Genomic DNA, 16048 nt, shown 5'->3' with positions numbered 1-16048 from the left:
CGATATTTAAAACATTGAAAGCGGTCATACCGAAGCTTTTGTTCAAGTTGCAATATATACGCGTATTGAAATGTTAGATAATCACAAATTTAAAGAAATTATTTTTCCTAATGAACATGTACTTTCCTAAAATAACAAAATACCATATCTGTCACATGCGAAGTTTGGGAGAGAAACTTCAATCCATCAACCCTTGTGATCATCTAAGCTTGGTCGTCCTTTACATCGTGACCATTCAATCCATCAACCCTCATGGCTTGCCAAGTAGGAAAAAGAAAAGAAAAAAAAAAAAAAAAGTAAAAAAGCAAGGTCTATTAAGTGACCTCACGGGAAGCACGTGAGGTCACCCACATGCTAATGTTTGCTCCAGCAAGTTCTCGCGCAAACGGAGTCACGGTGGTGACAGGGCACTGACAGAGAGAGAGAGAGAGAGCACAACCAACATCAGTAGCTGCCTCAACTAAACCGCGTAGGTTCCGCTGCCGTGCTCCGCCGGGAAAAACACCCCAACCCAATTCTCCGCCGCCTTCAGTTTTCCAATCAGACACCGCAAATCTCCAATTCCCCCGTCGAGTGTAACGTATCTGAGATTTTCTTGTCGGGGTATTTTTCAGATTTGTCCATAAAGTCTTGGAAATTAAATCCAGACCCATCCGAATTCACATAGAGGAGGATGAGAACCACCGCAAAAGGCAACCAGGAGGAGGACGAGTACGACGACGAGGAGTTTGGCTCCCGGAAAGAGGGCCCTTCTTCCAATTCCAACAGCAAAGGTGACATTTTTATCTCTACCCACCTTGTTTTCGATCATGGTTTTCTCGAAATTGTAGATCCAACGTTATATATTTAGGATTTACTGCGTTGGAAGCTGTAATCTTCTTTGTTTGATTGGAATTTGTGTACGAAATATTTCACCTTTACTGTTTTTAGCTTTTTTTTTTTTTTTTTTTTTGTTTTTTCTGTTGATTTTGTGGGTGTATTGAGGTGAGCATGCATTTCTTTTTTCTAATTGGCAATTCGGGATTTTGGATATGGAAACTAGATGCCAAGAACAATGATAAGGCTAGTGTTATACGATCGAAACATTCCGTCACGGAGCAGAGGAGGAGGAGCAAGATCAATGAGAGGTATGCTTTGTTGCAATTGTTTTCATCAAATTCTCATGTTTCTGTTGGTGTATTCGTAGAGTATTGCACTTTATCTGTCATTCGATTCAATTTACTGGTGTAAATGGCAGTGCTTCGGATATTTGTACAGATGACACTTACTGCTAACTAGCTGATTAGTTGATGATGCTATGCTAATTTAGCATTTACTTGTTACCTTACGAATGTAATTTCTTCTGTTAAAACAAATTCATTGCTTGATTAGTTCAAGTTCTAAAGGGTAGATAAAGTGTGAAGCTTGTATGGTTTTAATTTAAGGTGGAATCCGTCCATGTCTTTGAACTGTTGGTTGTCCAGATGGTGGTTACATCATAGATGTTGAAGTTCTGGTTCTACGACTGGTAATGCATGGTATTACATGATGCTTGAACAAGAAGCGTGTAATTGGTTAAGTGAGTTGTCAATTTACTTGTTGATAGAGTTTGAGGGAGCTTAAATTTTTCTTTCAGATTCCAGATATTGAGAGATCTAATACCCCATAGTGATCAGAAAAGAGATACAGCATCATTCCTACTAGAGGTACGTTCTGTGTATGAAAACCACGTAAGTTGTTAAACTTATTTTAGAAGCACACTGTCCTTAAGGTTACTTGGTTATTGGTCATCTTTTTGCAGGTGATCGAGTATGTCCAGTACTTACAGGAAAAAGTACAAAAATATGAGGGTTCATACCAGGGTTGGAGTCCTGAGCCGACAAAATTAATGCCATGGGTAATTTTCTGAATCTTGTGTACTGATATGTTCACCTGAATGCTTATGCAAGTATACCTCGGAGCATCTGACTGCTTGCCTTCCTGCATAAAGTATTCTACAAATTTTTTCAAGAGTATAGTCAGTTGTGCCCCGACTCATGCTAAGCAGTTTTGGTAATCTTTTTCCATTTTGAAGTTGTTGTCATTGGCTCTTTGCATATAAAGATGATTAATTGGGTAATTATGGGATGGGCTCGATTGCTGTTAAGGTGGAATCATATTAAACCGCTTCAAATTTATGTTTTCTGGTGAATAAAAGACAATGACCATAGCTTCTGAATATGACACCTACTTTCTTGTCAAACATTTACCCCCTTCATGAAACAGAGAAATAGTCACTGGCGTGTTCAGAGTTTTGTTGGAAATCCTCAGGCCATAAAGAGCGATGCTGCACCAGTGTCACCATTTCCTGGAAAATTTGATGACAATAACATCTCTATCAATCCGAACATGCTGCCAAACAGCACACCGAATCCAGTAGAATCTGACCCTAGCAGGGATGTTGCCTCCAAAATAGTGGATCGGCAACCTGAGATAGTGAACAAGGGGATTCCTCTGCCTATGCCTCTACCAAACATGACTCCCCCGGTCAGAAGTGATGGTGTGCTTGCCCATCCTCTCCAGGACAAATTTCTGATGCTCAATCAACTCAGTGCCCCACCACTAGCGCTAGCGATGTGCTGAGCCAACAGGAGGAGCTGACAATTGAAGGTGGAACAATAAGCATCTCAAGCGTATACTCACAAGGGTGAGTATTCAAACTATATATATATAGAACCTACCATTTTGAGAAACATCAAAAATAAAACATACTAAGAGTCTCATTTAACTTCTGTAAATATTTGCCATACTACGTTTTGCTTCGATCCTGTCAGTTAACTATTGCGACTCCAGATCTTTATTATTGGTCACATTTGCTTAATTGTTTTGTATACTATATTGTAACGCAGTGTACGGCATGCATTTTCTTGATCAGTTTCTTTGGTTCTAAGTTCAAACTGCCCAATTATGAACAGGTTATTAAACTCTCTGAGCCAAGCGCTACAGAGTGCAGGTGTTGATCTGTCGCAGGCTAGTATCTCAGTGCAGATTGATCTTGGGAATCGTGCAAACCGAGGGCTGTCCTCTGGAACACCTGCCTCAAAGGTATATATTGGGTATTTCATGAACAAGGAATAGTATAAGTGGTTCCATTCATTTGCTTTTCTTTCCACTGCCCTCACCACTCTCTTGGTTAACCATCTTTCTAAAAGCATGTGGGTCTCTATATTTCAAATTACAACACTCCTTCGGTCTTTCCACCCATTCTTATGGATTTCTCAACCTGTAGAGAAACGCTATATGGGACTCCTAAGTTTTATCGCTCGTTCTCACAGACAGGATAGATGAGTCTATTTGTTTTTCTTTCCAGGATAATGATAATCCCCACTCAAGCAATCAGACAATGGCGCATTTTAGGGATGCTGGCAGCGGAGAGGACTCCGATCATGCCCATAAGCGCCTCAAGACATAGAACCAGTGTGACATCTCCTTGTTCTCCCATTTCACCCATATTTTTACTCCCTTATTCTGCTTTGGGATGTCTTAGTGCCCATCTTCCGGTTAGTGTACATGCCGTGCCTTGGTTTTTCCCTTTACATATTTCATTGAGCACATGCTGAGAACAATTGTTTCGAGTGTAACAAATGGAGCCCTTCAGGTGCGATTTCGTGGTAATAAACTTGTTAGCTCGTGTCTCAAACAAAAATTATTTTGCATTTAGCTAGGGAAGTGGAACGTAAGGTACATTCCATACACACTACCCAAGTCGAGAAAAACTTGGGTAGAGGTGTCTGACCATGTCGTTCGGACACCTTCCACAAAGTAAGAGAACCCGTGTCTGACTTTGTCGAGTCATACCGAAATGATCAGTTATCGAACTCTCCATCCGAGTGAATCAAACTCGAGATATTTTTACCAGTGGAGAGGGATACCGGTTGATATTGGTACTATTAGCAGAACTAATAGACATTAAACAATAAGAACCATATTTATTATTTAACATAATAATCAGGTCATCTGTACAAGAACAAAGCAACCGGGTCGACCCATTTGTAGGCAAACGAGTACCAATACCCGTCACTGTCTACGGCAAATATAACAAACGGATGACTTCATATGGCGTCCCACTTCAAGTTTTACAAAGTAATCAACTCTACAACTTAAAAATGAAAAAAATGTGAGATAAAGAAATAAATACTGCTTGACGTCTTTCGCTTCGGGTTTACCTCGATCTATTTGTTAGTCTTACAGAAGCTAGTTTTGCTTTCTCCTTCATATTATCCATGGCAGCAATTTTATTCTGTTGCAGTTGTCATTTCTTCTCGTGCTTCTCATCTTCGACATCCTGCAAGTTTCCGTTAAAATGGCATAAATCACTCGCACTGGTACTTTATTTATGGCACTTTCCAAACTCGTTGGGGTCAAACTAAGTTGGAGGTTTGGTGATTATGTAAACACTGACAAAATAAATGTAATATAAAACATGGAATTGAAAATGCACACACGGAAAAAAAGTTCTATAGTTGAACCGTGGGATAAATGAAACTTACCGAATTGTCGATCTTGTCAAAATCATCATCAAAGCTCCGATCACCATCATCACGATCATCTGAAAGTACAAAATTGTCAACAAACTGAAGAGTAAATTGCACAAGAAGGAAAACCCTAGAAAAAGAGAGGATTGTCTCGATGTAACTACAAAGGAGCTGTGGACGGGTTTGACTCTTATGACTAGTAAGGATTTGGTCACAACACGGCTAGTACACAGCTTGATAGGGTGAATTTAGAGCAATAAGTTGAATGGTATATGCATCCTCTAACTTAAGATGATGGGAAAACTCATATACAGGCATGGCACAAAATATTATACACAGGTTGCAAGTGAAAAGGTAAGGGAACTATACCCGGACCCCCATCACTGTCTTCAAGATCACCCAAAAGGAAACTATCCAATTCCTGTTCAGCTGACGATGATTTTGAAACTAAAGGCTTTGTGTTCTTTTCAGATCCTTCTGATTTGTCAGTTCCTCCAACAGGAGGTGTTGGCTTCACAATATCATCTTTTAGTTTCTCTGCTTCCTCGACCTTCAATTCCTCCATGTATTGCTTCTCATATCTGATCAGAAGTTTATAGTCAGTCATCTAAGGGAAGAGGCTACAAACTGAGACCATAATTTTCCAAAATCACTGAGCCCTCCCCGTTAAAAAAAAAGTATTTTTCAGCTCCGAACACCCGACAAAAAGTATCTAGATCTATTTTGGTGCTTCCTCTTTTCACTAAGCATTGATAAACATCTTTAAACTTTTCGTGAAACAACTGTCATAAGTTCACAACGCACGATGATGTTTTACACTAAAACAAGATGATTGATCGTCTCATGTTTAACATTATTTCTCACTTAGATGAGAAAAAACAAACACCATTGCATAAAACTTTCAAATAATGTTATTGCTCAGTATGAGAAATGCTTAACCAAATTGAATTTCTACTCACGGAGCCACATGACTGCTCACAAGGGTAAAATATATCTTCCAGAATCTTCTTTCTTTCATAACTCGCGGACACAACTCATACCTCAGCCTTGAAATTTCCTGCAGGAAGGCAATCAGTATACGCAGGAAGATATCAACAAGTCCATAACGATATCAATACAAATTTTAACACAGTTCGTCATCAAATTGTTTAATAAATTGGGGAATCAAAGTTCGAAATACAACTCAGATGGATTGCATTGACCTTAAACACCACGTTTGAGTTTCGCTGTATCAGAATTAAAACAGATAGAGAAAATACATTACAAAACTGACCTTGACAGTAGTAAGCACCAAAGTCGCATGCCGCTCCTGCCACTCCGTCAGATCTTTCCTTACATTCGATGCGGTCGTCGGCACATCGGAGACCTCCTCCGCCGCATCTGAAACAACTCAGAACAACGCACATTTGCTCAATTCAAAGCAATTAAACTGAAATCAGCAAACAAACGAACTGAAATCGGCCAATACCTTGGACCGGAAAATGCTTGAAGGTATCGGAAGTGAGTCCCTGGACAAAATCTCTGAGATCGTCGTGACACCAAACTTCTTGAGCTCCAACGGCGACGGCGGCTCAGGGGCGGACGAGGCGGAGGCGGAGTTGACGATCGAGAGCGAGGCGAGCTGGGGAGGTATCATCTCGGAGACATTGAGGGACTTGATCTGATCGGCCTGCTTAAGCGCCGCCGTCTTGATCTCGTCAGCCTTCTTGGACGCCTCGGCGGCGAACTCACGGGATCGCTTGGCGGTTTCGGAAACTAGGTCGGTGATCGTGGCGGAGGTGGTTAGGGTTTGGGATTTCTTGGCCGCTTCTTCGGCGAAGGTCTTCGCTCGCTTCCATAAGTCTTCCATTGTTGTTTGATCCCTCGTTTGCTGTTTGGATACTACAGATTTGGCAATCGTCAGAGGTGCTGAAGAATTACGACGTCGTTTTGTTAGTGGTTTGTACTTGGAAGGGTGCCGCTCGCTTGTTAAACGCCTGTCGTTTAACTTTTTAATATTCTTAAATTGAATTAAGGATTAAGTATATAAACCAAAACCCTCAATGTTTTAGTGTCTTTCTAAATTAGTTTTAATTTTTTTAAACATTTCAAATAAGAGTCTAATCCATTGAAAATATCACATCAGGACAGCCCCAGTTAATTTTTCAACAAATGAATCCCACTTTTTAGCTTACTTGAACACTAAAATAATAATAAAAACAACTTAAAAAAGACATGAAGATGAAAAAAACAAAAACAAATTCACAAATAAAAAGGAAAATAAAATTGAAGATCGGGTAATATGATTATGAAGCCTGGCAACCTTCAAGCTCAACTTACGACCATCAAAATCCTGTCACAATTTTTATATTCAAAACTCACCAACTAATTCAGCTTCCAGTACTTCTTTGTGGTTGGTGAAGATAGTGGTTGCCGTATCATGACAATTACCATTTTAGCAACACGCATGACCTTCTTTTTTATGTTGGCGGCTTGAGTTGCAGGGTGGAGTTGGTGGTTGTGCATTGAGTTTGGAGGTGATGGGCCGATGTGGATGTTAGTGACCGTTAGCTAGTTAAGGTCATGCTTGCATGACCTTTTATTGATTTTAGAGACAAAGTAAGTCATAGTTAATTTAACAGAAATTTAACTGGAGCTTAATGGATGTGACATTTTTAATAAGTTAGGTACGTATTTAAAATGTTTAAAAAGTTAAAGAGTTTTCGGTACTTAATCCTTGAATCAATTTGACTGATTTTTCCTCAAATGCTTTAGATCATATAGTGCGTAATTACAAGTTGAGAGCAAAATGTTGTCTTTTAAGTTTGTGCCCCATGATACAAAACCTACAATGGCCATTGGAATTACGTATGGCTATGGAAACAATATTCAAATTTGAAGACGTGGTTTAGAGTACATAATTAGGTCAAAGTTTTGGAATCATCGATCTTTGGCACCATTCAAAGTTGAAACTTGAAACACATGCATTATATTATAATTATATATAATTCCCTCGATTAAGAAGCTAAGTTTAATTAACTAGTTGACAATTACAAGGAGTCTACCAAAGATAATCACCCACTTGTGCCACATAACAAAACTTGTTTAATTACTATAATCAAACTTAAGCACGTAAAGTAATGTTGGTTTCCAATAAATTATGTTCTTCAAACAAAGCAATATTCCAAACTATTTTAATTTACCGAGAGACGAAAAAAAAAAGATATCAAACTTGAAAACAAGAGAGCAAAATACCAAAAACACTGTTTTGATCAACTGACTTTAACATGCCTTTGCAATTCCCGTGAGAGCATGTTACCAAATGTTGGGGTTTGTAGTCTTCATTTGACTACCACAAAGACCTACCCAACTCAACAAAAAGAACATTAATAATTTAATTTGGGACCTATATATGGTCGTCCTAGCTAGTTAATTAGTAGCAAATCTTGGGTTTTGCTCCTTAATGTCGGCCACAAGAGATGCTTAACAAAACATACACTCCTCATTTTCCTCCCTAATTACAAACCCTAGCATTAACGTATCCAAAATGTTTTGTTCTAATTTCGATCAAGATCTGTCAACAGGCGACAGGCATGCATGTTTCATGGAGAAACTGTGTAACTGCAGGAAAGGACTTGTTGTGTATGGGACGTCGTCGTCTTACTCTGTGATAATCCATGGTGAAGAACTCTGACGTGTCCTCCTTCTCCATCTGTTCCTGCCATGTTTCTGCTGATCTGCTTCTTTCCACTACCTGCACTTCTTCATCTTCTTCTTTCTCGATTCTTGGCTTCTTACCACCTGAAAAGTCAATGACACTTAATATTTTATTCAAAACATGTCTAGATATTATACATGACAGAGGCCATTGACTAGCTTAGGTGTCATTCTTACTTGGAAAAATTAGCTATTCACACTAGCAAGTCGCAACGAAACGCGTTCTACGTACTCTTGATTATTTTTATCCATTAATTCTTTTACTTTTGGTTTGAAATATCATAAATAAACATGAGTGTGCATACAAAAAAGGATTTTTGTCCATTAATTCTTTTACCTTATTTGTCATAAATAAACATAAGTATAAGTGTGCATACAAAAAAAGAGTGAAAATTATTTCCCTGCAACTAAGTACTTCTTCAGTACTCAGCTAAAGAGAATAAATTTGAAAATTGGAAACCATTTGCTACATGAACACTGCTCGGCTCGTTAAACCTCCTATCCTATGAATCACATTATGATTTGTTTGTAAGGAAGAATGAAATGCTACTCATGTATAGAGCCAAGTATTTTCCTTGCTACATCATGCACCTTTTGTCAAATTTGGAACTGCTGAACAAACAAACCTAGCTACATGACGTTTTCCAAATTTTCATCTTTAATATATGCACTAAACAATTTTACAGAATTGAACAAGCATTATACCTGCTAAAGCACTTTCCTTGTGGTTGTTGTAGGCTGAGGAATCTTTACCTTCTTGTTCCGCAACCTGCATGTAAATATTTCAGATAATATGAGGAGGAGAGGGAGATGAAGTTATAAGAATTGATATTTCATTAGAAAGTGTGAAGAAAAATGAGAATATTAATATACAATATATATTAGTTTCTTGTAGCTAGTAATGTTTGAAAGAGAGATTATTCTTGCAGTTACTTTTCCAGTCAATCTAAGCTTCCTTGGCAGTGTAGGGAAAGAAACCTGCAGTTCGTTCTTGCCTGCATCACAATGTTAAAAGGTTACCCAGAAAGTCTTAATATAATCTAGAGAGAGAGAGAGAGAGAGAGAGAGAGAGAGAGAGTACCTTGTTTGTTGGATGGTTGAAGTTGAGTTTGCAGAGAAGCACAGCCGGGTGTAATTAGCAAAACGGAGAGGATTAGAAAGCAAAGCAAAGTGAAGAATGGAATCTCCATAATACCATCTAAGATTATTAACTGTGAATACTGATATATACTTCTTTTGTGGGTATGGCGTTGGATTTATATCAATCAACAGTAGTGGTAGCCGGTAGGCAACTCTGGAGAGAGAGAGAGAGAGAGGAGATACACTAAGCACAATACGGAGAGTTCCAATACAGGCAGATGCAATTGGTTTTCTCAAATTAACTATGTTTTCTTTTAAAAAGGTTTTCACACCATTTGGTTTTTTCCTGTTTTATAACTATCTTATTAATTTCACGTATCATTAACCTATGATGGTGCATGTAAGTTCTTTTCTCGTTAAATATTTCAATGATGCATTTAAGTTTTGATCTCGTTAAAATTTATGCATGATTTAAGAACACGTCTTATATAATGCTGGAGTTAATAGTACAATATCAAGTATAAGCTTCTTTTAGTATAACAATGTATTACTGGCCTAAAATATCATTGTGAAGTCTGGAAAGATGCATGTATGTCTTTCCCAAAATGATAATACCTCTTTTACCTTCAACCGTGTCTCAACCCCTTCGTGCCTATCGGGACAAAGAAAAGATTCGATTGTTATATTATGACGTGTTTTGAATCTTGATTCCATCACTTCCCAACCTTGCATAGCTCAAAAGGTGACGGGCCACCTAGTATATGTCGATAAATCATTCAATTTGTAGTCACATTTAAATTCTTTTTGTTTTATAGGATAGCAGCCTAGCAGGAAAGAAAAACAATAGCAAGAATAAGATCCACTTAGGATCTTTGTATTCGAAGTCTGCGAATTAAGAGATCTGGACTGTTCAAAAAAGAAAGAAATTCAAGCGGTTGAAATGCTACTTCAAAAATTGCTTCATGATGATAGAAGCAATTTTTGGAGATACACATCAGATACTTCTTCAAAAATCCTTTCCACATTCTTTTGTAATAAGCACTTAGATTTTTATTAAACAGTTCGTGTTATAAAGAAATACTTCTGGAGCATTAGTGATTTCTAGACAAGAGACTTGCGCTTGATACCTTAGATTTCTAATAACCATGGAGCTTTACTCTCGTGTGCATTATTTCAGAAAAAAGAACAACTGAAACTTAACCAAAGCATTTTCATTTAATTAAATCTTAACTGTTCACTCGAGTAAATAAAAATGTACAGGAGAGAATTTCGCTAAGTGGTATTCGAGTAGATTTTGGACCACACTTTATAAGAAAACGAAAATGTACCCATAAACCATCCCAAGCTCAATATAAACAAGATTCTTCTTGTTCTTTCCAAAAGAGAAAGAAAATGGAAAAAAAGAATAACGGATGAAAAATTAAAGAGAGAATTATATGTCATTGCTTACACCTTAAAGCGCACGCATAACAAAAAGCATGACATTCCTCTAAACCTACTGCAAATAACATCCCAAGACGCAGAAAATATGATGTACGTATTGACGATGATAATTTAAAAGATGTGATAAAACTATGATGAAGCATTTACTCTGGCTTAAACTTAATAACTACGGTTAGATGGAAGCGTTCGGAGAGAATCAGAATCTACAGCAAAGAAGACAACCCCTCCAACCCCTATGTTTCTGCAAATACCTCCGGTCAGCTTTCGCCATTCTAACTGGACTGCTGTTCCACTCGGGCTGTAATCTGCATGACAAAGAGGGAATATGAATGTGTTGTCAGTTGTGGGTTCTAGGAACTTGATGGCGGTTTGAAAAGCAAAAGAGAGGAAGGAGTTTGAGAGTAACTCACACAGGGAAGGCAAATGAGCGGGTGCTGGTGGTGCTGCTTTCTGATCGGAGGGAGACATTGCCGGAATAGGGACCTGAGGTTATGAGACTCGAGAAGTGACCTGCTGCTGAGAAACTTGACTCTCCTAGACTGCGTTGAAATTGGAGTGGAGCATTGTGTGCATCAACAGTTCACATCTTCAACCATGGATGCATACGAAGTTTCAGGAGATAACCAATGATGAACCTGGCTTGAAACAATCTTTGAATCAGAAGTGTCATCATTAACCTTGGTTGTATTTGAAGTTTCGGGACCTTGACAGACGCCATTCTCAGGACACTCATCTCTGGTAATAGTCAAAGGAGCTAAACAATGTTGAACCTGGCTCGAAACAATCTTTGAATCAGAAATGTCATCATCAACCTTGGACGTGTTTGAAGCATCGAGATGTTGACAGACACCATTCTCAGGACACTCCTCTCTTCCAGTAACCACAGGTGCTAAACAATGTTGAACTTGGCTCGAACCAATCATTGAATCAGAAATGTCACCATCAACTGTTGAATGTATTTGAAGTCTCAAGATGTCCACCATTCTCAGGACACTCTTCTCTTCCAGTAACCACGGGTGCTAAACAATGATGAAATTGGCTTGGCACAACCTCTGAATCAGACATATTGTCGTCTTTGTCAACATGACTATCATCATCCATGGGCATATCGCATACACCATTTTGAGGACACACATCTGTGGTAATGGATACATGTGTTGAAACGTCCAAAGCAGAAGTAATGTTTCCGCTCTCTGCCTTGCTATTGCCAGATAACTCACCGAGAAGGCAATTTGATTCTTCAGCTGCAGAAACCAATGCTTCCTTCTCATTATGGTTAGCCTCTTCAGTTTCTGAAACCAAAGCAGGGCTCTCAGTCTTTGCTATTTCCCTTGAAATCTGCATTGAAACCACAGGAAACTACATCAATTTCTAAAATTTCACCTCTCTTTTCTCTCTAGCTTATATGCCACAAGTATAGTTTTCCTCAACATCAAGCTAAGAGTATAACTTCCGTTAAGAGAAATTTTTTTTTTATTATTTCTTGCAGCAATGGAGTCATGGAACTGTCAGTAACACTGCATAACCGCAGACATAAACATAGGTCATCATTAAGAATCATCGCCGCAGCCACTTCATGCGTGCAAATGGAAATTGACAAAAGCAATTTTTTTTTATTTATCCTATAAAGAATGATTATTTAAGCACCAGATAGCCTCAGTTCTAAGTATTGCCAAAGGACTATGGAAACAAAACTCGAATGTAAGGGAGATTCATGAGGTAAACTATGCAATAATACAAACTTAGAGTTAGAGATATACCTGAATAGTCTCTTGTTCGGCTTCATTGCTGTCCTTATTAGAAGACTTGGAGTGAGGGTTCCCTGCACCAAACCCTTGCACATTTGCCGGGCAAAAATCTTCTTTGGAAACGTCAATTGCAGTCCTCTCTGATCCATCATTTATAGCATCGCCTCTCTCCATCGGCTCCTTGGAATTGCAAGCAATGGAAAACCCCTTCTCTAAATCATTTTTTGTAGTAGATTTAAAATCATCTGGAAAGGTAATAACAATATCCAATTGTTCTTCATGCATTTGCTTATTCTGATCCTCATCAGGAGGTAAATAGGTGCAGCATGCCTTCTCATCCAACCCGGTTTCAACCCAATTCTTGTCTTGGGAAGGCACTCCCTCATCAATACAGATGTCCTTAATTGTATTACAACTGCTATCTTTGTAACAAATTATCAATTCGGGCAGTTCACATTCCGTAACACTTTTGTCCATATAATAATCCGATTCCTTCTCCAATGTTTCAAATTTTTCAGAAGAACGGGAATATGGCGACCCAAAACCTTTGATGGCCTCATCATCATTACTCTTTTCCAAATCACCCAGAGTCTTTGAGCACCTAAAATTTGATACGGGAAAGCCATTTCTCATATATGGTAGTTGACCATCATCTTCTTCATTGTCCTTTGAACTGCACGAAACCCTATTCTGACTTGTTGACTGTAATCCCGCGGAGTCCAGAGTAATGTCATTACAATTAAAAGGATTCGAATCAGGCTTGTGGCTTATAGGTAAGTGACCAAACACTGGTTCTCTCTCTGCAAGTACATCAAAATTATCAGTGCCAGGGAAATCTGAACACCATAGCATTCATTTTCTCCCTACAAAGAACACATTGCAGATGAGTAATATTGAACTCAAGTACTATTTCACAAAAAACTCATTTGGAGGCCCAGTCGAGAAAATAGCCCTATCCAACTTAAGATATCAAGATAGAACTCCAAAAGGCTACAAAAGTTCATAAGTAAGATGTCTGCTGCAAGAGTTTAATAGCAGAGTGGTCAAAACCAAAAGGAAAAATAACCGGTAATTACCAAGTTTCATGGTTCACATAGATTGCGGAATGCAGTTGAAAGCTTCAAAGCTACGGCAAGCGATATTTTCAAGCATGGACCCTGCCCATCAAAATGTAATTTATAGAGGTTAGCAAAAAATTCAAACAGACCAACTTTGGACAAACTTATAACCGGGCAGCTAAACCGAAACAAGGATGCTCAAGTTACAGAAATGAAATGAGAAGGTTTCCATACAAACATAATCACAAGATTCGGCGCAAAATCTGAAAGATGTGACAAAGCAGACACGAATCAAAGTAAACGAAATGTCAGGAGAAAAACAGGAGGACAGGGAACGAAAATACTTGGAAAATTGGAACAAAAATACTTGGAAAATTTGTCCAACAATAACTTAACGGGAAAGTAAAGTTGAAAGGCTGCTAAACAACAATTCAATAATTAATAGCCAGAAGTTTCCCTCAACTACCTCTTTTTCTTTACATTATTAAGGAAGAAATGGATTAGATTAATGGTGGATTACAACAGAGCAGCCTCAAGACCAACCTAAAGAAACAAAAGAAAACTATCACGGCAGCCCCTGCTATGCAAACAAAAACAAAAAATACAACTGCCACCCCCATCGAGTTTTCAATCACAAAAGGCAACTCCAAGCCAACAAAGCTCCCTCTTCGCGAGTTTTCCATCATAGATAAGATAAAAGCAAAAAAAAAAAAATATATATATATATATATACACACGCACACATTAATAGGAAAACAAGAAAGAGTATCCTGAAAAACTTTGGTAGCCACCATGCATTCCTGAAGTCAGTTCTCACTTCTCACCGTACAAAAAAGACAACGGGATAGAAGTCCCAACTTTTTTGAGACCCCAACAAAAAGTTGCAAACTTTCAACATCTAAATAATGAATATTAAAATTCAAAAGCCTCATGAGGCCTTTCCTTTAAGATTCCCAGTTCTCTACCCACCAATTTGTCAGGCAAAACAGTGATCAGATCCAACTGGCTGAAGACAAGAAAATTAAATAAAAGAAAAAAGGGAAAATCCCCACAGATTTTGAAGTCTGCAGAAAAAACCCAGATGCAATTTGTAAAAAAAAAAACCCCAAAAACAAAAGTTGGGGGAATAAGAAAGATCTAAATCAGATCCCGAAAGATAAAATTATAAAAAAAGTAAGAAAGCCAGTACCTTTTTACTGAAACCAGCAGCCTTCTCTCCCTCTCTTCAGAAACAACTACAACCAGAAGAAAATAACCCCAAAAGAAAAGGGATTAGTCTCAAATATTTAAGTAAATTCAATTTAACGGACAGCCAAAAAAACATAAAAAATAAAAAAAAAAACCCATTTCTAAGAATTTCAGGATTAAATTCTGCAGGACAGAAAGGAAAGAGAGATAGATATACCTATATATATAGATATATATAGAGAGAGAGAGAGAGAGTGTGTGTGTGTGAACCTTAGCTCCCAGAACAGAGAGAGATAAACACACTGTAGTTCAATTAAAGTTTCAATGAAAGTGATTAATCAGAGAGCCGAAAAGGAGTAGGCTTTGGAGCAGAGTTTGATGAGATACAGAGGAGAGAGAGAGAGAGAGAGAGAGAGAGAGAGAGAGAGAAAGAGATAGAGAATTCAAAGGGGAGTCAAAAATAATTAAACGGATTTTCCTTTTTCTTCTCTTCTTCTTCTCTCCTAATTAATAGGGATTGGTTTCAGCATTTAATATCTCAATTCATTTCACCTCCACTTCTTACCTGTCCACTTTCCCGTGAAAACCCCGCAAAATTTTCCTTCCTTCCAAACAGGCCTCACCGCCCCATGATCACGACGCCAAACGCCAAATCCTAGCTGAAAATAAGTAAAGGCCGAAACTTTGACTCGCCGGAAACGCCGACGCGAGAAATTTGGAAGTGTTAGGTCGTGTGGCGGCGCAGTGGAGCATACAATGCTGAGTCAAACTGCCTCTGCTCTACTCTGCAACCCAATCTGATCGTCAATGACCTCCTCTGTTTCTCCCTCTCTCTCGTCTCTCTCTCTCTCTCTCTCTCTCTCTCTCTAGAAGAATTCCATCATCTTCGTCTTCGCCATCGTTTCAGGGATCCAAAGTTTTCTATTTTCTAAAGGAATTTATATAATACACTTCTGTGGGACCCGTCGTAACGAGTTTCGTTTCATCGTCTCTGTGTTGACGATCACCAACTGTCAGTTTTCTCTGATCACACTGTGAGCGAGAAATCTGAGCCGTTAAATTGGTACACGATCACGGAGCGGAGGGACTTCACAACAATTGGTTGCTTAGAATGGTACGAAATCCGGTTTATCCACTCACAAGTCGTAAATGTATGAGTTGGAATCTAAGACATCTTCTAAATAAGTGAAGCACAATCCTTCGATTATACATTTACCGTCGATGTCAAATTAAACGAATTTTAAGTGATACTTATTAACAACTCAATTGATTGATTTATCATTTTTATATTCAGCTGGAGTTTCAAATAACTCGTTAATATTGTCTTTAGAATGACTAAAAC

At 38.4% G+C, this 16048-nt stretch overlaps 2 protein-coding genes and 1 non-coding gene across 5 annotated transcripts; 1 reads left to right on the top strand and 2 right to left on the bottom strand.

Moving 5' to 3' along the window:
• Window positions 1-543: 543 nt before the first annotated feature.
• On the top strand, window positions 544-3664 carry LOC103946539 (transcription factor BIM2). Its single transcript, XM_009357257.3, is given in 8 exon segments — window positions 544-773; window positions 1043-1127; window positions 1616-1685; window positions 1781-1876; window positions 2245-2536; window positions 2539-2665; window positions 2934-3063; window positions 3329-3664. Coding segments are annotated over 8 exon segments (1002 nt in total). The 5' UTR covers window positions 544-673; the 3' UTR covers window positions 3431-3664.
• Window positions 3665-3927: 263 nt separating this feature from the next.
• LOC103946530 lies at window positions 3928-6396 on the bottom strand. The gene is made up of 6 exons (XR_007258675.1): window positions 5962-6396; window positions 5767-5873; window positions 5453-5550; window positions 4863-5074; window positions 4509-4567; window positions 3928-4303 (listed from the first exon to the last, which is right to left on the bottom strand). It is a non-coding gene; the product is annotated as an uncharacterized LOC103946530 (transcript).
• A 4266-nt stretch (window positions 6397-10662) lies between these two features.
• Window positions 10663-15631, bottom strand: LOC103946500. Of its 3 annotated transcripts, none has more exons than XM_009357213.3 (6): window positions 15272-15631; window positions 14708-14753; window positions 13537-13617; window positions 12473-13260; window positions 11123-12050; window positions 10663-11017 (listed from the first exon to the last, which is right to left on the bottom strand). In XM_009357213.3, exons 3-5 carry the CDS (start codon window positions 13544-13546, stop codon window positions 11655-11657), a joined length of 1194 nt encoding a protein of 397 aa, XP_009355488.2. In that variant the 5' UTR covers window positions 13547-13617; window positions 14708-14753; window positions 15272-15631; the 3' UTR covers window positions 10663-11017; window positions 11123-11654. The 3 variants fall into 3 exon arrangements, with proteins under 3 accessions (XP_009355488.2, XP_048441232.1, XP_009355496.2); XM_048585275.1 differs by lacking the exon at window positions 15272-15631 and adding an exon at window positions 14924-15225; XM_009357221.3 differs by lacking the exon at window positions 15272-15631 and adding an exon at window positions 14977-15225.
• Window positions 15632-16048: the final 417 nt, after the last annotated feature.

The sequence above is a fragment of a genome, unplaced genomic scaffold, assembly GCF_019419815.1.
Source record: "Pyrus x bretschneideri cultivar Hongxiangsu unplaced genomic scaffold, Pyrus_bretschneideri_v1 Contig22, whole genome shotgun sequence".
In the NCBI taxonomy this organism is placed as follows: domain Eukaryota; kingdom Viridiplantae; phylum Streptophyta; class Magnoliopsida; order Rosales; family Rosaceae; genus Pyrus; species Pyrus x bretschneideri.
This window is presented reverse-complemented; position numbering and strand designations above follow the sequence as displayed.

Excerpts from the sequence above, each read along its gene's own strand:
- LOC103946500 (XM_009357213.3), bottom strand. Across the intron at positions 12,051-12,472 it reads CCGAACAAGAGACTATTCAG|ATTTCAAGGGAAATAGCAAA; the intron begins GTATATCTCTAA and ends GTTTCAATGCAG.